General features: G+C 44.3%; 1 protein-coding gene across 3 annotated transcripts; it reads right to left on the reverse strand.

Annotated features, from left to right (window-relative positions):
- Nucleotides 1-1,887: 1,887 nt before the first annotated feature.
- On the reverse strand, nt 1,888-24,539 carry LOC135549190 (aquaporin-9-like). 3 transcript variants are annotated; one of them, XM_064979240.1, is made up of 7 exons: nt 24,355-24,539; nt 23,263-23,345; nt 22,767-22,893; nt 15,613-15,750; nt 15,286-15,404; nt 11,831-12,048; nt 1,888-4,533 (listed from the first exon to the last, which is right to left on the reverse strand). In XM_064979240.1, exons 3-7 carry the CDS (start codon nt 22,798-22,800, stop codon nt 4,371-4,373), a joined length of 672 nt encoding a protein of 223 aa, XP_064835312.1. In that variant the 5' UTR covers nt 22,801-22,893; nt 23,263-23,345; nt 24,355-24,539; the 3' UTR covers nt 1,888-4,370. The 3 variants fall into 3 exon arrangements, with proteins under 3 accessions (XP_064835312.1, XP_064835307.1, XP_064835302.1); XM_064979235.1 differs by having other exon boundaries at nt 22,767-23,345; XM_064979230.1 differs by lacking the exon at nt 23,263-23,345 and having other exon boundaries at nt 1,889-4,533.
- Between the last annotated feature and the right edge of the window lie 580 nt (nt 24,540-25,119).

Raw genomic sequence — 25,119 nt, forward strand, 5'->3', positions numbered from 1 at the left:
GTTTTCAGGGTCCACGGATTGCCCAGTGACATTGTTTCTGACCGTGGTCCTCAGTTTACTTCTGCTGTCTGGAGATCCTTCTGTTTGGACATTGGAGCTACAGTCAGTCTCACTTCTGGATTTCACCCACAATCTAATGGTCAGGCGGAGAGAGCCAACCAGAAGATGGAGTCCACGCTGCGTTGTCTTGTCTCCTCTGATCCCACCTCTTGGTCATCTCAATTACCCAGGGTCGAGTATGCCCATAATACCCTTCCTTCATCTGCCACTGGGATGTCCCCCTTCCAATGCCTGTACGGATACCAACCTCCCTTGTTTCCTTCTCAGGAGAGGGATCTTTCGGTTCCTTCTCTCCAGGCCCACATTCGTCGTTGCCACCGGACCTGGCATCGGGCCAGGAAGGTCCTCCTTAGAGTTTCTGACCGGTATCAGATCCAGGTGAATCGTCGCCGTATTCCTGCTCCCGCTTATACCATCGGAGATACGGTTTGGTTGGCTACACGGGATCTTCCTCTACGGACTGAGTCGAGGAAACTGTCACCAAAGTTCATTGGTCCGTTTGTGGTGGAGAGAATCATTAACCCTGTTGTGGTCCGACTCAAATTGCCGGCAACGCTTCGAGTACACCCCACCTTTCATGTCTCCTGCCTCAAGCCGGTTCTCCTCAGTCCTCTGTTGCCCCCTCCTCCTCGTCTTCCTCCTCCTCGGATGATTGGAGGTGGTCCTGCCTACACGGTGCGCCGCATAATGGATTCCAGACGGCGGGGTCGAGGTTTCCAATATCTCGTGGATTGGGAAGGATATGGTCCAGAGGAGAGGAGTTGGATTCCTCGGCGTCAGATCCTTGATGACGACCTGCTTCGTGACTTCTACCGCCTCCACCCTGGCGCTCCAGGTAGTCCGCCCGGTGGCGTTCGTTGGAGGGGGGGTACTGTCACGAATCCCGCTTCCTGAGTCTGTGTTTGCCTGTGTTTCTGTCCTGGAGTGTGTTTCCAGTGTCCTGGAACGCACCCTGTCTGGTTGCCGGGCAAATTAGCTTGTTGGGAGATCGATGTTCACCCGCACCTGTCTCCCATCAGTAATCTGCACACCTGTCCTGATCATCAACTCTCCCCTTCAAAGGCTCTGACCTGACATCCATTCCCTGCCGGATCGTTAGCCATGAACAGTATGTCGTGCCATAGTATCAGCCTCAAGTTGGATAGAATTTGTTTTGTTGTTTTTTACGTATTGCTTGCCTTAAACTTACCTCCGTTTGTTCTGTCTTCAGTTACTCACCTGTATCATTTACCCCATTCCCGCCTGGTCGTCGGAGAATTCCGCTACCCCATTGGATCCACCTATTTACTCCCATCAACTCACCACCGCTGCCCGCTACGCCACCTGGATATATCTACCCATTCACATTCACTTGTAAATAAATACTCACCTTCTTCCTACTCTCCTTGTCCTGGTCTGCTTCTGGGTTCGATTTTGAAAGAACGTGACATGAACTCTGCAGAGGGGAGGCAACAAACCAGGCTTAAAGAGATAGCTAGATAGAGAGAGAGAGAAATCATGCCTCATCTAATCTCCATGACATTACATAAGCATTTCCGATTGCTGCATTTTTATAATGTTTTATTCACTCCACACTGCGCTGGGTGACTAAGTGGTTGTACTTAGTGATCGTGACCGGTTTTCTGGCCTGTTATTTTTAGGATTACATACGGGTAATATTGAATACCTTCCAGTTACTACCAATGCACTTATTCCAGTTCTAGTGGACCACAGTGGTTAGTGACAGTTTCTCATTGAATGTGTGTTACTTCCCTTAATCAGTAGACCATTAATCATGTGGATTGATTGATCAAGACAGACTATGAAAGAAATACACATCAAATATTTATTTTTGTAAAATCTACATTACAGTTGTATAAATTACAAAATGACCTTCACAAAGAAGTAACTTTTATCAAATAGCATGTGAGAAAAATTGTGTGAGTAAAAGTGCCTTTTATCATTTTTTTTAAGTCAAGTGAAGCAACAGAAAAACAACAGCCATAAAACATTGTACTCCTCCAAAGGTTGAATCTCAGGAGAATCAAGCTAGCATCATGTAGTCATCCAAAGGTTGATTCTCAGGAGAATCAAGCTAGCATCATGTTGTCATCCAAAGGTTGAATCTCAGGAGAATCAAGCTAGCATCATGTAGTCATCCAAAGGTTGAATCTCAGGAGAATCAAGCTAGCATCATGTAGTCATCCAAAGGTTGAATCTCAGGGGAATCAAGCTCGCGTCATGTAGTCATCCAAAGGTTGAATCTCAGGGGAATCAAGCTCGCGTCACGTAGTCGTCCAAAGGTTGAATATCAGGAGAATCAAGCTCGCGTCATGTAGTCATCCAAAGGTTGAATCTCAGGAGAATCAAGCTAGCGTCACGTAGTCATCCAAAGGTTGAATCTCAGGAGAATCAAGCTAGCGTCACGTAATCATCCAAAGTATACGTAGCAATTTCTTTAAACAAAAAACTAACTACAATAAGAAACTACAGCAACTAAACCACTAAGTAACAAAGGTGTAAAATAATAGAGAAAAGCATTTCTAAAGAGCTACATTTTCCCCTACGAATTATATCTGGTTCAGTAGTAAGCCACATACAGGTTATAAAATGCTATGTGTTTCATTGGTGAGGGCTCTTCTGGGAATAGGGAATTAGTGTTCCTCTGCCCAGCCGTGTTCCTCTGCCCACCGATGGCTAAATAACATCACTAGGATGGAAGGACTTGGTTCATTTGAGTGTTTTTGTCTGAGGGCTCTATTCTTGGAAGTTGTACTGATGTTATTCTGTTATTGTCCAGTTCACTATTGGTCATAGTGTAGGAGTTCCTCAGTGGTTAAATCCTAGTCACATCATTGGAGGAATAACGTAATGATTACGATAAACAAACCATTTTTATACATTCCCATAGGGCCATTGGCCAGTGGGGTAAACTATCTCTCATTGGACTCTTCATACAGTATATTGTTTATTAAAACATGTCCATGCTAGGTACTGTAGATACTAGGCTTCCCTACTCATGCTAGGTACTGTAGATACTAGGCTTCCCTACTCATGCTAGGTACTGTAGATACTAGGCTTCCCTACTCATGCTAGGTACTGTAGATACTAGGCTTCCCTACTCATGCTAGGTACTGTAGATACTAGGCTTCCCTACTCATGCTAGGTACTGTAGATACTAGGCTTCCCTACTCATGCTAGGTACTGTAGATACTAGGCTTCCCTACTCATGCTAGGTACTGTAGATACTAGGCTTCCCTACTCATGCTAGGTACTGTAGATACTAGGCTTCCCTACTCATGCTAGGTACTGTAGATACTAGGCTTCCCTACTCATGCTAGGTACTGTAGATACTAGGCTTCCCTACTCATGCTAGGTACTGTAGATACTAGGCTTCCCTACTCATGCTTCTATGAAAATGTGTGCACATGACAGCAGGAACGTTATATAAGAGGAAATAAAAGTCAGATAAAAATAATTTAGAAGTGATGCCGTGTCACGATACACAGTTCTGTGCTCAACGAGAGAGAGAGTACACACAGAACGGTGGGAGGCTCATTTCACACACATTGTCTGTTTTTTCTGCACTCTAAAAATAAAAGCTAGGAAAAAAGACTATGGGCATTTGAAAGCACAAATACATAGATGTGTGTTAGCTATAGCACACATGCAGTGATGAGGTTGTGTGTCGCAGCAGGCAGAGCGATTCACATAACTGTAACAAATAGATGGATGAAGTGAAGCAGAAGACGGAAGACACTCCATAGAGCATACCATTAAACTAGCTCAATGACAAAAAAATATACACACTTCCTTCCTTCCATCACAGAAACTGTTACTGGCTATTTTCTATGTTGTTAATAACATTTGCCATTAATGTGGTTAATAACATTTACCATCACCTCTGCCTGAAAGATAGAAAATAATGAGATGGTTTCAAACTTGGCAAATTCCTCCTGCAATGAAAAATAGCCCTATACAAGAGATGCAATATAAATTATTAAGAGTAGAATGGATAGTCTGAACACCTGATGATGATGTCATGGGCTAGTAAACATGTCTGAGATCTCAGCTTGTGATTGTGAATTTAACATTACATACATATTTTCATTTGTTTTGGCTCAATTGGCATTCTTTCAGCAGACCTGTCCATGAGAGTGCAGAGACTGAGACCTGACCTCAGGTCCCTTAGACAGAGGAAATGACTCTAGTGCAAGCAGAGAAGGTTGTGTCAAGTGTGGCCTCATTGAAGTGAATGTTTAGCCTGTTGAGGGTTAAAGGGGTAGGAAGCTGCCAAGCCTCAGTACCATTGGTGCTCATGGCCTCTCTGTCTAACTCAGGGTGACCATCTCGTATTTGTCCTTGACGTTGTTCTCCCCCTGTTTCTCAGGCTCGGCATGGTGCAGCTCGATGAACAGGAAGTAAATGGCGGCTCCCACCACTCCTCCCACCATGGGCCCCGCTACTGGGATCCACCACCAGCAGCCTCCAGCACTGCACAGACAAGAGGAGATACATATATACAGGGGTTCATGAGTTTACATTTGACTTTGTAGTGAGTAATTTAAAATAAACATTTAATACCAAATACACTGGATCTACAAAACATTAGGAACACCTGCTCTTTCCATAACATAGACTGACCAGGTGAATTCAGGTGAAAGCTATGATCCCTTATAATGTCAATTGTTAAATCCACTTCAATCAGTGTAGATGAAGGAGAAGAAACAGGTTAAATAAGTTTTTAAGCCTTGAGAAAACAGGGTTTGTGAATGTGTGCCATTCAGAAGGTGAATGGGTAAGACAAAATATTTAAGTGTCTTTGAATGGGGTATGGTAGTAGGTGCCAGGTGCACCAGTTTGAGTGTGTCAAGAACTGCAATACTGCTGGGATTTCATGCTCAACAGTTTCCTGTGTGTATCAAGAATGGTCCACCACCCAAAGGACATCCAACCAAGTTAACACAACTGTGGGAAACATTGTAGTCAACATGGGCAAGCATCCCTGTGGAACGCGTTCGACACCTTGTAGAGTCCATGCCCCGACGAGGGGGTGCAACTCAATAACGTTTTGTACACTATCTACAGTGTAAATAGTGGTCACCCGCGTTAAAGGGACAGTGCAGTCAAAAACATGATTTACCAGTTTTTTTTATGATATCTCCACACTATGAGGTTGAAATAACACTGAAATTGTGAAAATTATTATAATGCCCTTTAAGAGTAAGAGCTTATTGAAAAAATGCTTGGAGTTTCAGCCTGTTCAGGTGGGATGGAGTTTTTGGCCGGCAGCATTAAATCATAATCTGATCTAATTATTCGGAACAATGACCAGTTGTCTTGTACTTGCATATGTATCCTCCTAATTTGAAGGGGTAAGCAGGGATCATCCTATCTGCCAATCAGGGATGTGTATGAAAATATATTTACATTTGTATCAACATGCCCACACAATCAGACAGCATAATTGATAGTGAAAGGAGGCTCAGGGTAATAAATTATAAAAAATATATTTGCTGTTATTTTCATGAAATAAACACACACAGTGATGTATTAGACATACAGTGATGATTTAAAAATACATTGAAAAAGACTGCATGGGGCTTTAAAGCAACCCAGGAATGTGACATGGTCTGGGGTACGCTACTGTACATTACACAGGTGGTTGGTGGCACCTTAATTGGGGAGAATTGGCTTGTGGTAATGGCTGGAGCGATAATCAGTGGAATGGTATCAAATACATCAAACACATGGACCATTCCATTTGCTCTGTTCCAGCCATTATTATGAGCCGTCCTCCCCTCAGCAGACTCCACTGGTACATTGGGAGCAGATTCCACTACTACCTTTTGTTTATTTATACAGTAAGACTCCCTGGATAGGCTCCCTCTAATCTCCACCTCTCACTACTCTACTCTCTCTCTTAATTTGCCTGCTAGTCCATTGATCCGACTATACATAAAGTTGATCTGTTCCCACTCCCCACCAATCTGTTTCTATAAATGCCTAATTCTAATTGTGCTTTACAAATGTTCTAGTTATCTTAATAGCGGGAAATAGTCAAACTCCAACCTAAACAACTCTCTGCTACTGTAGCCTACGTAGTACATGTCCTGATTCTGTTCTGAACTGAGCGCTTGATCAACTCAGGCCAACTCCCTGATAGAGATTGGCCTCCCTCTGCTAGTACTGACTGGTTGGACCCTGTGGGCGAAAGGAAAGGGTCTGAATTACCAGCACTGACATGACAAGGCCCAGGTAGGAAAATAGACAGTGTCTGAACAGGCTGTGTTTAGCTGCTAAATTACCAGGGGTGGATGCAGACTACAGGACTGGTGGATTAGGCTGTGTAATCTATGGGCAGAGCCAGGTTGACTAACCATATCCCATAATCAGGCCTGATGACAGACAGACACACTGGGTCACACAATGAGGTCTCATGGACATGGCACCCTGCCAGCTCTTTCTACTGATGTCAAAGGAAAGTGCCACTGTACCTGGTCCTATTGCGTTCAGTTTCCTTACAGAAATTCAGTGGATGTAATGTATGGTGGACGGAATATACACTTTAAATCCTACTATCATCCTTAGACATCTCTATCTTAACATTGTGATTACAGCTGTGTGTGCTGCTAAAATGTCTGAGATTTAAGGGATGTATTTAAACCTATATCTCAAGCGGACAGATTACGTCAAATTTGACAGTATGATGTAAATCTCAGGGCCGCAGGTTTATGTGTGCATTAGAGAGAACTAATCTTAAATGTATACGTATATAGATAATCTCATATAGACATAGGATCTTAATTTGAGTCAGTTTGCTACAGATGGAAAGGAATCCTGCAACAACAGGAAATTATAATTCATGGACATTTTTGTAGTGTGTGATACAATTTTCGAAATATGGGCATAATACAGTCTTTAATCTCAAAGTGGAAATTACAAACTTTAGAAACCTTTTTAAACTTCAAATACACTACAAGTTTTACATGTCCTGTATTGCAGGAGAGTTCTCCTACAACAGGGTGATCAAATTAATATTCTACATCTGTATGCAAAACATCTGGTAAGATGTAGTGTGAACACAGTATAAAGTAGAGGGTCAAATACTGTATGTCTGTCACGTTCACTGTCTTCAAACTCCCTGTCAAAGATGAGCCAAGGCGCAGCGTGCATGTAATTCCACTTCTTTTAATAAAGTGAAACTTTCACAACAAAAAAACAGGTAAACAGAAACCGAACGTGACGCAACCGTGGCGCACACAAACACACACAGAAAACAAATAATTACCCCCCCCCCCACCAAAGGTGTGGACTCCGGCCGCAAAACCTGACTCTATAAGGGAGGGTCAAGGTGGGCATCCATCCTCGGTGGCTGCTCCGGTTCGGGACGTAGCCCCCGCTCCGCTCGCTGATCCCTCCTCTTCCGTGGAACCGGACTGTGGATCATCGCCGGAGGCTCCGGACCGTGGATCATCGCCGGAGGCTCTGGATTGGGAACCCCCGCTGGAGGCGCCGGTATGCGGACCGCTGCTGCAGGCTCCAGACCGGGGACCATCGTTGTAGGCTCCGGACAGTCGCTGCAGGCTCCGGACCGGGGACCGTCGCTGGGGGCTCCGGGCAGGGGACCGTCGCTGGAGGCTCCGTGCCCTGGATTTTCACTGCAGGCTCCGGGCCATGGATCATCACTACAGGCTCCGGGCCATGGATCATCACTGGAGGCTCCGTGCCATGGATTATCACTGGAGGCTCCGGGCCATGGATCATCACTACAGGCTCCGGGCCATGGATCATCACTACAGGCTCCGGGCCATGGATCATCACTACAGGCTCCGGGCCATGGATCATCACTACAGGCTCCGGGCCATGGATCATCACTACAGGCTCCGGGCCATGGATCATCACTACAGGCTCCGGGCCGTGGATCATCACTACAGGCTCCGGGCCATGGATCATCACTGCATGCTCCGGGCCATGGATCATCACTGGAGGCTCCGGGCCATGGATCATCACTACAGGCTCCGGGCCATGGATCATCACTACAGGCTCCGGGCCATGGATCATCACTACAGGCTCCGGGCCATGGATCATCACTACAGGCTCCGGGCCATGGATCATCACTACAGGCTCCGGGCCATGGATCATCACTACAGGCTCCGGGCCATGGATCATCACTACAGGCTCCGGGCCATGGATCATCACTACAGGCTCCGGGCCATGGATCATCACTACAGGCTCCGGGCCATGGATCATCACTACAGGCTTCGTACGTGGAGCCGGAACAGATCTCACCGGCTGGAGAGATACAGTGGAAGCCTAGTGCGTGGAGCAGGCACCTGATACACTGGGCCGTGGAGGCGCACTGGAGGTCTCGAGCGTAGAGCTGGCACAACCCGTCCTGGCTGGATTCCCACTTCCGCCCGGCAAATGCGGGGTGCTGACACAGAGACACGGCCTGTGAATGCTCACTGGAGACACAGCGCGCATCACCGCATAACACGGTGCCTGACCAGTCACATGCTCCCCACGGTAAGCACGGGGAGTTGGCTCAGGTCTTAACCCTGACTCCGCCAATCTCCCCGTGTGGCTCCCCCCAAACATTTTTGGAGCTGCCTCTCGGGCTTCCGTGACCGGGTCTTGTCCCCTGCCATAATCTCCTCCCCGGTCCAGCTTGTCCTCCAAGTTGGCGCACGATGCTTGGTATTTTTAAGGTGGGTAATTCTGTCACGTTCACTGTCTTCAAACTCCCTTTCATAGATGAGCCAAGGAGCAGCGTGCATGTAATTCCACATCTTTTAATAAAGTGAAACTTTCACTACAAAAACAGGTAAACAGAAACCGAACGTGACGCAACCGTGGCGCACACAAACACACACAGAAAATAAATAATTACCCACAACATTAGGTGGGAAAAGGGCTGCCTCAGTCTGATTCCCAATCAGAGACCACGATAGACAGCTGCCTCTGATTGGGAACTACACTCGGTCAAAAACAAAGAAATAGAAAACATAGATTGCCCACCCAAATCACACCCTGACCTAACCAAATAGATAAATAAAATGTCTCTCTAAGGTCAGGGCGTGACAATGTCAACGTTTCCTACCCCAGTAGGGTACCCCCAACCATTGCACACAATTGTTCTATTCCAGCTCCAGCACTCCTGATTCAGCTTGTGATTTAACCAACCAGCCCCTTGAATCAGGTGTACTGTGCTAGTGCTGGAATAGAACAAATATGTGCAAACATGGGCTCCCCAAAGTTCAGGTTGGGAAACTGTTGACTGTGGCCATTAGATCAGACAGCGCCATCTACTGAAGAGAGTTCTATAGTGCACTGGCAGCGAGGTCCTTCATATGTATTTATTTATTTATTTTTAAATTAAAATTGAACCTTTATTTAACCAGGTTGTAACGGCATTCTTCGTTTGTCAAAAGAGAGTCGGACCGAAATGCAGCGTGTTGGTTATTCATGTTTTTAATGAAGAAAAAACGGAACTATACATGAAATAACTAATAAATACAAAACAACAAAACGGAACGTGAAACCTAATTACAGCCTATCTGGTGAAACTACACAGAGACAGGAACAATCACCCACGAAATACACAGTGAAACCCAGGCTATCTAAATACGGTTCCCCATCAGAGACAACAAGAATCACCTGACTCTGATTGAGAACCGCCTCAGGCAGCCAAACCTAAACTAAACACACCCCTAATCAACCACAATCCCAATGCCTACAAAAACCCCAATACGACAACACAATAACATAAACCCATGTCACACCCTGGCCTGACCAACTAATAAACTAAAACACAAAATACTAAGACCAAGGCGTGACACAGGTAGGCCAATTGAGAACAAGTTCTCATTTACAACTGCGACCTGGCCAAGATAAAGCAAAGCAGTGCGACAAAAACAACAACAACACAGAGTTACACATAAACAAACGTACAGTAAATAACCCAATAGAAAATCTATGTACAGTGTGTGCAAATGTAGAAGAGTAGGGAGGTAAGGCAATAAATAGGCCATGGAGGCAAAATAATTACAATTTAGCATTAACACCGGAGTGATAGATGTGCCAATGATGATGTGCAAGTAGAGATAGTGGAGTGCAAAAGAGCAAGAGGATAAGTAACAATATGGGGATGAGGTAGTTGGGTGTGCTATTTACAGATTGGCTGTATACAGGTACAGTGATCGGTAAGCTGCTCTGACAGCTGATGTTTAAAGTTAGAGAGGGAGATATAAGATTTTTACTATTTGTTCCAGTCATTGGTAGCAGAGACCTGGAAGGAAAGGCAGCCAAAGGAAGTGTTGGCTTTCGGGGTGACCAGTGAAATATACCTGTTGGAGCTCGTGCTAAGGGTGGGTGTTGCTAGGTGACCAGTGAGCTGAGATAAGGCGGGGCTTTACCTAGCATAGACTTGCAGATTACCTGGAGTCAGTGGGTTTGGCAACGAGTATGTAGTGAGGGCCTGCCAACGAGAGCATACAGGTCGCAGTGGTGGGTAGTATATGGGGCTTTGGTGACAAAACGGATGGCACTGTGATAGACTACATCCCGTTTACTGAGTAGAGTGTTGGAGGCTATTTTGTAAATGACATTGCCGAAGTCAAGGATCGGTAGGATAGTCAGTTTTACGAGGGTATGTTTGGCAGCATGAGTGAAGGAGGCTTTGTTGCGAAATAGGAAGCCGATTCTAGATTTAATTTTGGATTGGAGATGCTTAATGTGAGTCTGGAAGGAGAGTTTACAGTCTAACCAGACACTTAGGTATTTGTAGCTGTCCACATATTCTAAGTCAAAACCGTCCAGAGTAGTGATGCTAGTCGGGCAGAAGGGTGCAGGCAGCAAACTGTTGAAGAGCATGCACTTAGCTTTACTTGCATTTAAAATCTGTTGGAGGCCTTGGAAGTACCAGGGTCCCAACGTACCAGGGACAGCTTTGAGGAGGGATGGCAGAGAGAGGGAGTCTGCCTCTGACAGTAGGACACACAATGGTGCCATTTTTCTGTTATATGAAGCATGGAATATTTATGTGCGGAGAAAGAATCTTACTCTGCCCGCTCACATCTCCAAGCCTTCACCTTTATCTTTCGTGACTCTTCTTTAGCCCAGCTCTCATTGTTAAATAACTGCTTGTGAATTGCCTCCCCCAGATTTCTCTGGGTACTATGGAAGTTTGCATGGCAAAGTACAGACATTGTAACTAATGACATTTTTCTGTTATATGAGGCATGGAATATTTATGTGCGGAGAAATAATCTTACTCTGCCCACTCACATATCCAAGCCTTTTTTGAAAATGCAGGAGATGCAAGAGGTTGCTAAAATATTGATTAAGATTGTCAGAAGAGCAGAGATCGAGCGATAGAGCTGCACACTCCTGCTCTTCCTGTAGGAGAGAAGGAGGCCAGGCCACTGGTATTCACTCCCATGTTTCTCCACTGCGTTCCTAACTCCCAGCCACTGCTGGGGAGGAGGACTGAAAAGCAGAATAATGTGCCTGCATCTCCACTTGGCATGCCCAGACCAGAGAGGGGCTTTCCTGTCACACACACACATACTCTGTTTCTGCGTCTTTAGGAATCTTTCAATGTTCTACTGTAAAGTGAGCATGGGCTGTTTGATTTTTTTGGAGAAGAAAGCACATTTTCAATTTGAAAGGGTTTCAGGGCAAAAGGCATCTAACAATGTTTGTGAAATTCTACTGTACTTATGGAGGCCATCCAGCTCTCATTTGTGGGACTTGTCTTTTCTCTAGTACAAGCATTGTCGGAAATTACCGGAACACCTCCATGCCCCATCCGGCCACAGCAGTGAAGAGCCTTGGGCCCAGGTCTCTAGCAGGGTTGATGGGATAGCCACAGTTGAGTCCCATGGACACTCCAATGGCCATTATGATCAGGCCAATGCACAGTGGCTCCATCCCTTTAGGAGCGCCAATGTTCTTCCCATCAATAATGGCCAGAATGCACAGGATCAAGGCAGCTGTTCCTATCACCTGGAGACAAGGTATCAACCATGAGTTTGAGATAGCAATGATCAAAACAGATAATTGACAGACATACAGATGTAGGATCTTAATTTGAACCAGTTTGCTACAGTAGGAAAATAATCCTGCAGCATCAAGAACTAACCCTTTAATTATAATCTACATAATAATTAAAGGGTTAGTTTGCCCAAATTACAAAATTACATATTGGTTTACTCAACCTGTAAGTAGTCTATGGACAAGGTATGACAGCAGTTCATGCATTGGTTTAGATTTCCTGGCAGTGGATGGCATTGTTTCCAAATGCTAACAGCCTTTTTAAACAATGAATACACTGCAAATTTGCATTTCCTGCAGTGCAGAACAATTCACAGCAACAAAAGTGTGATCAAATTAAGATCCTACATCTGTATTCAGTATATTCATCATCACTACCAAATGAACCATTTATAGCTACTGCTCATGCTGTCACTGTGATGCCTCCACCAATATTGAAAAGACAGCCTCTCATAATAGCATAACAGTGTAGCTTTTTATGTAATGGTAGATTATAATAGGAGTTGGATACCAGACAGTGACAGGGGGAGAATGGCTTGTTGTTTTGGTCTGGGTTTTATAATGACTGTCTGTGGCCAGAAGGACTAATTTGCTGTGATGATCTATGGCCTTCACTTACTTTGCCTAAGCCTACAATGGGGTTTCCCCTTTCCCCTGGATGAAGAATAGATGAGGCAGCTTTGAAGTCTTTTGAACAGTATCCATATGGTTATATATTAGGAGCAAACCATATTTTGGGTTAAAAATACTCAACAATTGCATTTATTACTGTTCATAGAGGGGAAAACAACTGCTTGAATGTTTGCTTCTATTAAACCAGTTAATGGTTAACTGCCTTGTTCAGGGGGCAGAACGGCAGATTTTTACAGTGTCAGCTCGGGGATACAATATAGCAACCTTTCGGTTACTGGCCCAATGCTCTAACCACTAGGCTACCGCACGCGTACCACACACACACACACACACACACACACACACACACACACACACACACACACACACACACACACACACACACACACACACACACACACACACACACACACACACACACACACACACACACACACACACACACACAAAACCAGGGTTGGGCTGAATTCAAATTGAAGGCAGTCAATTTAGGAAGTAAACTACAATTACAATTAAATAATACAAATAAAAAATGCATTTATTTTCAAAGACTTCTCAGTAAACTGAAAAGTAAAGCTATTTATATTAGAAGTTTTTAAAATCCTTAATTTACTATACATTTCACTGCCTTCGATTCGAAACCAAACCTGCATGTGCACACTCAGCTCTTGGGTATTCAACACAGATGGTTGTTTTTGCTCAGCCAGTATTGCTCACAATATATGTATCAGAGCAACAGCTGTTCCGGACGACTGTGTGATCACGCTCTCCGTTGCCGATTTGAGTAAGAACTTTAAACAGGTTAACATTCACAAGGATTACCAGGACACATATTCAGATCATGCGCTGACCAGCTGGCAAGTGTCTTCACTGACATATTCAACCTCTTCCTGACACAGTCTGTAATACCTACATGTTTCAAGCAGCCCACCATAGTCCCTGTGTCCAAGAATGCCAAGGTAACCTGTCTAAATGACTATCACCCCGTACCCCGTGTCGCATCTGTAGCCATGAAATGCTTTGAAAGGCTGGTCATGGCTCACATCAACAACATCATCCCAGACACCCTTGACTCACTCCAATTCGCATACCGCCCCAACAGATACACAGATGATGCAATCTCTATTGCTCTCTACACTGCCCTCTCCCACCTGGACAAGAGGAACATCTATGTGAGAATGCTGTTCAATGACTACAGCTCAGCATTCAACACCATAGTGCCCTCAAGCTATTTACTAAGCTAAGGACCCTGGGACTGAACACCTCCCTCTGCAACTGGATCCCAGACTTCCAGATGGTCAACCCCAGGTGGTAAGTTTAGACAACAACACATTCGCCACGCTGACCCTCAACACGAGGGTCAGAGACCTGGCAGAGAGGTGCCAGGACAACAAACTCTCCTTCAATGTCAGCAAGACTAAGGAGCAAATCATGAACTACAGGAAACAGAGGGCTGAGCATGCTCCCATTCACATCGACGGGGCTGTAGTGGAGTGAGACGAGACCTTTAAGTTAATCAGTGTCCATATCACTAAGGATCTATCATGGTCCACACACACCAACGCTCCTCTCCTCTTCCCCTTCAGGAGGCTGAAAAGATTTGGCATGGGCCCTCAGATAGAGAACATCTTGAATGGCTGCATCACCGCTTGGTATGGCAACTGCTTTGCATCAAACCACAAGGCGTTACAGAGGGTAGTGCGTGCAGCCCAGTATGTCACTAGGGCCGAGCTCACTGCCATCCAGGACCTCTATAGCAGACGGTATCAGAAGAAGGCCCTGAAAAATGTCAAAAACTCCAGACACCCAAGTCATAGACTGTTCTCTCTGCTACTGCATGGCAAGCGGTACTGATGCACCAAGTCTAAATAGTTAGTTCAACAGTTAACCAATTAGCTACCCAGACAATCTGCATGGACCCTTTTTGCACTAACCTTTTTGACTCATGACATCTGCTGCTGCTACTGTTTATTGTGTATCTTGTTGCTTAGTCACTTTATTCCTAGCTATATGTACATATATACCTCAATTACCTCATATCCATCGCCTCGGTACTGGTACCCCATGTGCATTGCCAAGTTATCGTTACTCATTGTGAATTTATTATTACTTTTATTATGTGTTATTACTTTTCTATTATTTCTCTATTTTCTCTCTCTCTCTGCATTGTTGCGAAGGCTTAGCTACTTACATGCACATGACTGATCTAAATGCATTCGGGGGACCGAGGGGCGCAGTGCTAGAGGCGTAACTACAGACCTGGGTTCAATCACAACCGGCCGTGATCGGGAGTCCCATAGGGCGGTGCACAATTAACCCAGAGTCGTCCAGTTTAGGGTTAGTTTGGCTTTTTTTGTGTTTTTAACTGACTTGCCTGGTTAAATAAATAAAAAAATGTGCACATTCACTTATATTCATACTATTACACATGTACTGGCATGTTCTAGCTCAGGGACTTCAAACATAAATCAGGGTGTGTGCCTGTGCGGCTCATATCATTCAGTAACAAAGAGTATTAGGATATTGTTAGATAACCATTGATGGTGCATCTCTCACCTGGTCTACGAATCCTCCAAGGACTGAGATGTGCTTGGCAGGGTAGGATGCCCATATATTAGCTGTGGCATTGATGCCAGTAACTTGCATAACTCCTCCTGTGTGTTCCATTAAGGCATCTATGGAAAAGAGAATAGTACAATTAGCCGTTGAGTTTTCCCAATAATGTTAGTGTTAGTAAGAACCTATAATGTTCCCACTCCAATAATGATCAATACCTTTCCATTCAAATATCACACTGGCTAAATGCTATGAATACGGGTTCCATTTAATGAGGATGATGATGATTATGATGAGGGTGATGGACATGATGAGAGTAACACCTACCATAATACAACCCATAGACAGCACAAGATCCAGCGAAGGCACCCAGGAACTGTGCTGCCACGTAGACAGGGAATTTCTTTATAGGCAGCTTGCCCAGGACCACCATGGCCAGAGAGACTGCTGGGTTCACATGAGCCCCTGGAACAAAGTTAAAACTGGAATTAAAAACAAGGTTCAAGCTTATGTAGAAAGTCTGAGACACATTCATTTGTAACCACTATCCTTATCTAGTGGATTCAGTCATAGACACAATTACGGCACAACACTAGGCGGGGCCCAAGGCGGGGACTGAGGCACAGGGTGACCTCAGCGGGGCAACACTGCTGGGGGTTTCAGAGCGCCCCAAACACTAATCCCCAGCCTTGTTCACTAACTGTGGCCACAACAGCCGGCTGAAACATCCGATTGGAATTGGGTCTGACATAATCTGCCTGAATCTGCTTAAGACTCGCGCAAACCGCATGTCGTTGGAATGACACACCTCTGCTAACAAGGGTGCTGGTTTACTCTGCCTGTAAATTAGCATCGCCGACATAGGAGTGAAAAGGAGCAGAAGTGTGTTGTGTTCCACTTGGAGAGACTAGGCTGGCGGGGAAGGCTGGAAAGCAGAGTGCCCCGCCCCCCTCCACCACACTAGAGATCCATGTCCCAGTAAAGCTCATTAGTCCAATACCTGTGATCATCATCAGAGATGTCACCTAACAGTGTGAAGGCTTCTCATCCACACATGGGCCCCAGGGTTGAATGGCCCAATCATGCAATAAAGGTTTATATACTGTAGCCTACTACACACTCCAACAAGAATAGCACACATACTGTAGTACTACTCTACTGCAGCTATATACCGTCTCCATCATTACCCACTGAACCAGGATCTGGATCCTCTGTGTCAGAGTGATCAGCTAGTCTGTAATGAAGCAAAGAGGGTTGGAGACGAGAGTCTTGTTCTACAGTTCCATTCTTCCTCAGTTCCATTATTCCTCCATATACTACCCACCACTGCGACCTGTTGTCACGTCCTGACCTTAGTTCCTCTTTTATGTCTCTATTTCTGGTTTGGTCAGGGTGTGAGTTGGGGTGGGCCTTCTATGTTTATGTTCGATGTTTTGTATTTCTGTGTTTGGCTGGTATGGTTCACAATCAGAGGCAGCTGTCTATCGTTGTCTCTGATTGAGAACCATACTTAGGTAGCCTGTTCTCACCTGTGTTTGTGGGTAGGTGTTTTATGTTTTGTGTGTCTTCACCTTACAGAACTGTTTAGTTTCGTTCACTCTCTCCCTTTGTTGTTTTTTGGTTATTGCAGTGTTCAGTTTATTTATTAAAATTAACATGGACACTTACCACGCTGCATTTTGGTCTGATCCTTCCTATTCCTCATCCGAGGAGGACAACGATCGTTACACCTGTATGCTCTCGTTGGCTGGCCCTCGCTTTATATTCGTCGCCAAACCCACTGGCTTCAGGTCATCTAGAAGTCTCTGCTAGGGAAAGCCCCACCTTATCTCAGTTAACTGGTCACCATAGCAGCACCTACCTCATCCCCATATTGTTTTTTCTTTTTTTGCTCCTTTGCATGCCAGTATCTCTACTTGCACATTCATCTTCTGCACATCTATCACTCCAGTGTTAATGCTACATTGTAATTATTTTGGCACTATGGCTTATTTACTGCCTTACCTCCATAATCTTCCTTCATTTACACACACTATATATAGACTTTTGTGGTGTGTTATTGACTGTACGTTTGTTTATTCAATGTGTAACTCTGTGTTGTTGTTTGTGCCGCACTGCTTTGCTTTATCTTGTCCAGGTCGCAGTTGTACATGAGAACGTGTTCTCAACTGGCCTACCTGGTTAAATAAAGGTTAAATAAATAAAAATGTCATTTTTGCTCAAGGAAGCTCCTCCAAACATGGCATAAATGTTGGCTTTCCAACACTCTGGTCTGATCTGCTGTAGCTGTAAACCAGGCATTGAGGATGAGGGGTGGGTTGAGTCGTGGGTTGAGTTTTCGAGGTACAGCACAAAGGCTAAGCTTACACTCTGCCAACATTGGATTTTCTAAGATGAAAGCACATTGAGTATGGCTCATATAACACTCATATTAGCTCATATGCTACAGTGTTCATATTATCCTGGGGGTGGGCATTAAAAGCTCTAATCACGTCGTTGCTCTTTTATGTCCCAATTGTGATGGAAATTACCACGGAAATTTCAAATTACAACTCATCATCTCCCATTACGTAAAGCCTCGCTGAGACATAATGAAACCCTTGATTGATGATTAAAAACCGCTCTCCACCTTGCTCAGCAAGCTCACCTAAGGCAGCGTGACATTTAAAAAGTGATTCCCCCTAATGTTATCCCTCTGTGTCATTGTTGCTGCCGAAGCAAGAGGGAGAGGACTCTCCTCGCTTTAATCTCTATGGAATGTACCCAATAAAGTCCCCCTGGACATGAGGACACACAACTCCAGCCTTGTAAATCTAGCCGGCACACTTCATCCTCTGACACCAAGAAGCAGCCAGGCATTAGGAATGGGTAATCGAGCTATTGCATATTTCTTCCATTTCCTCTGTGCCTCTCCCCCAGTTCGGGTAATACTAAATGGTACCCACGTTGAGTCCAGACTGCTATGGAATACTAACATGATGTTCTCTGTATCATTTCGCCATGTTGCTGAGTCTCTAGTGATGACCTAGGTCTCCACAGTCCATTTCTGTTACTGTGTGTGGACTTCTCCCCAGGACACAAGTCAGGGTGAAGCAGACAGGAGAGTGTTAGAGATTCTTGACTGTACTCTTTACTTTCTCTCCTGTGATCTACAGTTGAAGTCGGAACTTTACATACACATAGGTTGGAGTCATTAACACTCGTTTTTCAACCACTCCACACATTTCTTGTTAACAAACTATAGTTTTGGCAAGTCGGTTAGGACATCTACCTGGTGAATGACACCAGTAATTCTTCCAACAATTGTTTACAGACAGATTATTTCACTTATAATTCACTGTATCACAATTCCAGTGGGTCAGAAGTTACACTGTGGCGTTCTGCATTAGCATCGTACAGCCCTCGTGATATGCAACTTTTCAGGGAAGCTAGGAACAAATATACACAGGCAGTTAGGAAAGCTAAGGCTAGCTTTTTCAAAAAGAAATTTGCATCCTGTAGCACAAACTCAAAAAGGTTCTGGGACACTGTAAAGTCCATGGAGAATAAGAGCACCTCCTCACAGCTGCCCACTGCACTGAGGATAGGAAACACTGTTACCACCGATAAATCCACAATAATTGAGAATTTCAATTTAAAAATCTCTGGCTACAACTACCCCGGTCAACAGCCCTGCACTCCCCACAGCAACTCGCCCAAACCTCCCCCACTTCTCCTTCATCCAAATCCAGGTAGCTGATGATTTGAAAGAGCTGCAAAATCTGGACCCCTACAATCCAGCCGGGCTAGACAATCTGGAGCCTCTCTTTCTAAAATGATCTGCCGAAATTGTTGCAACCCCTTTTACTAACCTGTTCAACCTCTCTTTCGAATCGTCTGAGATTCCCATAGATTGGAAAGCTGCCGCGATCATCCCCATCTTCAAAGGGGGAGACATTCTAGACCCAAACTGCTACAAACCTATATCTATTCTACCCTGCCTTTCTAAGGTCTTTGAAAGCCAAGTTAACAAACAGATTAACGACCATTTTGAATCTCACCGTACATTCTCCGCTATGCAATCTGGTTTCAGAGCTGGTTATGGGTGCACCTCAGCCACGCTCAAGGTCCTAAACGATATCATAACAGACATTGATAAGAGACATTAATGTGCAGCCGTATTTATCGACCTGGCTATGGCTTGCGATTCCATCAATCACAACATTCTTATTGGAAGACTCAACAGTCTTGGTTTCTCAAATGATTGCCTCACCTGGTTCACCAACTATTTCTCCGATAGAGTTCAGTATGTCAAATCGGAGGGCCTGTTGTCCAGACCTCTGGCAGGCTCTATAGGGGTGCCACAGGGTTCAATTCTCGGGCCGACTCTCTTCTCCATATACATCAATGATGTCGCTCTTGCTGCTGGTGATTCTCTGATCCACCTCAACGCAGACGACACCATTCTGTATACCTCTGGCCCTTCTTTGGACACTGTGTTAACTAACCTCCAGATGAGCTTCAATGCCATACAACTCTCCTTCCAAGGCCTCCAACTGCTCTTAAATGCAAGTAAAACTAAATGCATGCTCTTCAACCGATCACTGCCCGCACCTGCCCGCCCGTCTAGCATCACTACTCTGGACGGTTCTGACTTAGAATATGTGGACAACTACAAATACTTAGGTGTCTGGTTAGACTGTAAGCTCTCCTTCCAGACTCATATTAAGCATCTCCAATCCAAAATGAAATGTAGAATTGGCTTCCTACTTCGCAACAAAGCATCCTTCACTCATGCTGCCAAACATACCCTCGTAAAACTGACCATCCTACCGATCCTCGACTTCGGCGATGTCATTTACAAAATAGCCTCCAACACTCTACTCAACAAATTGGATGCAATCTATCACAGTGCCATCCGTTTTGTCACCAAAGCCCCATGTACTACCCACCACTGCGACCTGTATGCTCTCGTTGGCTGGCACTCACTTCATACTCGTCGCCAAACCCACTGGCTCCAGGTCATCTACAACTCTCTGCTAGGTAAAGCCCCGCCTTATCTCAGCTCACTGGTCACCATAGCTGCACCCACCCATAGCACACGCTCCCGCAGATATATTTCACTGGTCACCCCAAAGCCAATTCCTCCTTTGACCGCCTCTCCTTCCAGTTCTCTGCTGCCAATGACTGGAACGAACTGCAAAAATCTTTGAAGCTGGAGACTCATATCTCCCTCACTAGCTTTAAGCACCAGCTGTCAGAGCCGCTCACAGATCACTGCACCTGTATATAGCTCATCTGTAAATAGCCCATCCAATCTACCTCATCCCCATACCGTATTTATCTTGCTCCTTTGCACCCCAGTATCTCCACTTGCACAGCTTGGAAAATTCCAGAAAATGATGTCATGCCTTTAGAAGCTTCTGATAAGCTAATTGACATAATTTGAGTCAATTGGAGGTGTACCTGTGGATGTATTTCAAGGCCTACCTTCAAACGCAGTGGCTCTTTGCTTGACATCATGGGAAAATAAAAAGAAATCAGCCAAGACCTCAGAAAAGAATTGTAGACCTCCACAAGTCTGGTTCATCCTTGGGAGCAATTTCCAAATGCCTGAAGGTAACACGTTCATCTGTCCAAACAATAGTACCTAAGTATAAACACCATGGGACCACGCAGCCGTCATACCGCTCAGGAAGGAGACACGTTCTGTCTCTTTGGTGCGAAAGGTGCAAATCAATCCCAGAACAACATGAAAGTACCTTGTGAAGATGCTGGAGAAAACAGGTACAACAGTATCTATATCCACAGTAAAAACGAGTCCTATATCAACATAACCTGAAAGGCCACTCAGCAAGGAATAAGCCATTGCTCCAAAACCACCCTAAAAAAGCCAGACTACGGTTTGCAATTGCACATGGGGACAAAGATCATACTTTTTGGAAAAATGTCCTCTGGTCTGAAAAAACAAAAATAGAACCTTTTGGCCGTAATGACCATCTTTATGTTTGGAGGGAAAAGGAGGATGCTTGCAAGCCGAAGAACACCATCCCAACCGTGAAGCCCTGGGGTGGCAGCATCATGTTGTGGGGGTGCTTTGCTGCAGGAGGGACTGGTGCACTTCACAAAATATTATTGAAGCAACATCTCAAGACATCAGTCAGGAAGTTAAAGCTTGGTTGAAAATGGGTCTTCCAAATGGACAATGACACAAGCATACTTCCAAAATGACTTAAGGACAACAAAGTCAAGGTATTGGAGTGGCCATCAAAAAGCCCTGACCTCAATCCTATTGAAAGTTTGTGGGCAGACCTGAAAAAGTGTGTGCGAGCAAGGAGGCCTACTAACCTGACTCAGTTACACCAGCTCTGTCAGGAGGAATGGGCCAAAATTCACCCAACTTATTGTGGGAAGCTTGTGGAAGGCTACCCGAAATGTTTGACCCAAGTTAAAGAATTTAAAGGCAATGCTACCAAATACTAATTTAGTGTTTGTAACCTTCTGACCCACTGGGAATGTGATGAAAGAAAAAAAAGCTGAAATAAATAATTCTCTCTACTATTATTCTGACATTTGAAATACTTAAAATAAAATGGTGATCCTAAATGACCTCAGACAGGGAATGTGTACTAGGATTAAATGTCAGGAATTGTGAAAAAATGAGTTGAAATGTATTTGGCTAAGGTGTATGTAAACCTCTGACTTCAACTGTACCTGACAACAGGGATGGACATCATGTCCCACATTTTTCAATCAATGAACAGGTGAACATGTGGATGTGAGGACATCCATGGAGCCATAACACACATTTACCCAGACATGTGGAAAGTACATGTTGTCCTTTAAGAGTTCAGTACCTGAGAGCAAAGAGAGCCAGACGTCCCATGGTCAAAGTTCATGGCAAAGTAAAGCCGTTTCATCAAAGACAAACAACCATTGGTGACCTTTGAGTCCTGCTCACATATTTTACCCAAAACCCTTTTTAATATTAAGATCCTTTCATTTGTCAATTGCACAAAATTTGACTTCTGCTTTTAACCCCTCTGAGACACACATGAGCAGGTTTTTGGAGAGGTGCAGGGGGCTGCCACACTGGGCACCCGGGGAGCTGTTGTTGTGGGGGGTTAAGTGCCTTGCTCTAGGGCAACGGTACACTCTTAAAAGAAAAGGTGCTATCTAGAACCTTAAAGGGTTCTTAGGCAGTCCCCATAGGAGAACCCATTGAATAACTAGTTGTGGCCTTTGTACAGAGGGTATAATGACATAAAAGGATATATACAAAAGAGGATATAATGACATAAAAAAAGGCCTGACCTATAAAGTGAGGTGCTGACCAACTGAAAAGTCTCAACACTAAACACACATGTTGTGTTGCAACTTCAATCATACTGCAAAATCAACTTTTTGGGATGTTAGAACACTGTATGCTGGCTATGTGCAGAGTGGACTGTAGAAATGGATGTTGTGAATCAAAAGTTATGTAAAGGAGGTATGGTATTCACCTGACACTCCCCCAGCCACGTAGACGGCCATCATCACCCCCAGAGTGAAGCCGATGTGGATGGTCAGGGGTTCTCCCAGAGCTCCCTTACTCAGCACTGTCTGGGCCACCGAGCCACATCCAAAGAGCTGGGATGGAGACAGAGACAAAAAACAAAAGCAAAAACATGTTGGCAGGAGGAAGAAAGAGTCGTTGTTTTTTCATTTCTAATTATGTACAAAATACTAGTCCTCTAGTTCTACAGCCTTCATTTCTAATTAGATTTCCTTTTAGATCAGTCCGTTCCCCCTGAACCCTGTAAGAATAATGAAATCGAAGATGTCCCATTTGAAGCATGGGAAATTATCATTCATCCTTTCATTGTTTTATTAGAAGGACAAGTAAATCAAAACAAAAGTGTTGAAAGAATGATTTTGTCCAAAAATAGCTGTTTCTGTTGTGAAGAGTGGATTAGTCCATTTATGTTGTGGCGCTGATCAGGATGACCACTGACTCACTGAAGCCACTGAGACTGAGCCTCAGTAAACCCAGCCACTGAGCTGTGCCACTCAGACAGACAGGACAGGACGGGGAGGTGAACCTAGAGGGGACAGGTGGAAGGCAAAAGACAGGTCAGCTTATTAAGGACCCCTGTAGATTTCACCTCAGTAAACAGTGTTTCCCTCCAAGCTTGGTGATGATGGGGAAATGTGTGTGTTTTTATCGCAGTAATAATGCAGGGGGAAAGAGTGTAAATGTCTGTTAAGGGGAAAAATGAACAGGGAATTGGACCAGGTGGTCTATCTTATGCTAATGGTTTCTCTGTATTCAGTGTAATATAAATCTATTCTCATTCTATATCAAGTCACTGTATTCATTGGCAAGAAGATTGCAATTGATAGGGGGGGGGGGTATGCTTTAAAAATGTATTAAATATTGATGCTGTCATATGATGATTTTCAGCCTACAAGCAACATATAGGGTAGACTTGTTCATCAAATAATTAAGCTTTGCGGAAATATAATGGTGTGCAGTATGCTACATAAATTGGGTCGATTTATTCACAGATTAGATACATTCTAAAGAAATATGAATGTCAAATCACTGTGATGATCATACATCATATGGAATGGTGCATGGTGCATGGTGAATGGTGAATGGTGCATGGTGAATGGTGCATGGTGCATGGTGAATGGTGCATGGTGCATGGTGAATGGTGCATGGTGCATGGTGCATGGTGCATGGTGCATGTCAGTAAAGGTTTATTGTGTTTGATCATGTTTTTCTTTATGGCTGAAAACACCAAGCATCCCATTAATTCTCCCCTTCCTATCCCCCACCTGTCATTCTTGCCATTACAACATTCTCTAGATGTGTTAATTACCTCCCAAGTACTTTCTCAGACCAGAATTATGGATGAGCACATCAAAGAGAAACCACATTATCAGGATATATTATCAGCACCTAAACATGTCAAAACATGATATATCCCTGTTGACAGATCAAGTCCCCTGAGAACAATGTTGACACCTTATTACCATATTGTTGCTGCTTTAAAGCAGGCTATTAAATGACAGTCAGGTGATGAGGGGTGGTGTCCATGTACTTACTATTAATACGAATATTCCCAGAAATTCTGCCAGGAACTCTTTGATGATGTCCTTCCGCAGGGCACAGTGCTCCTTCATTTTTCTTTTTCCCTCAAGTTCCATATTTCCCGCGGACATCTGATGTCTCAGTCTTGTCAGGACAGACAGTTAGTAGTGCGAGTGTGAGCGTGAGCTTGAGCATGGGCGTCTCTCCGGTAGTTTAGGACGTAACCCCTCCTCCCCTTAGTAGCCTACTACACGTGTATTATGTACACTCGACAGACATGACCTGTTAATCTTTTTCTTCCTTGAAACTGTCCCCCATCACCACCGCTACCGCCAGGAGTGCACTCGTTGGGTCTACGTGCTTTATTGGTCAATAAGTGTTTGTTTGGTCAAACTGACTTCAATGGTCCGCAGTTGACTGACTGTGGACAGTGCGCATTTATACGCGCGATTTTTAGACAGTGTGCTTTTACTCACAACTTGTCTATTTTCGATCAACAAAGTAATTATTTCAAGTTGTAATTATATGCGTGATAACACTGGGCACAAACTGGTTGAATCAACGTTTTAACGTAATTGTGGTGTGGAATCTATGTGGAAAATACATTGGATTTAAAAAAAGTAAATAATCTAAACTGTTGTTTTGAGGGTGGAATTTCAACCACAGGATTTTGCAATCATTGTAACGGATTTTCAACATAGACAAACATTGTATTATATATGTTGAATTTGTACATTTGAAACAAAGTCAGATCTTCAAAGTTATAACCACTATCAGAA

This window comes from Oncorhynchus masou, chromosome 1 (genome assembly GCF_036934945.1).
Source record: "Oncorhynchus masou masou isolate Uvic2021 chromosome 1, UVic_Omas_1.1, whole genome shotgun sequence".
Classification (NCBI taxonomy): domain Eukaryota; kingdom Metazoa; phylum Chordata; class Actinopteri; order Salmoniformes; family Salmonidae; genus Oncorhynchus; species Oncorhynchus masou.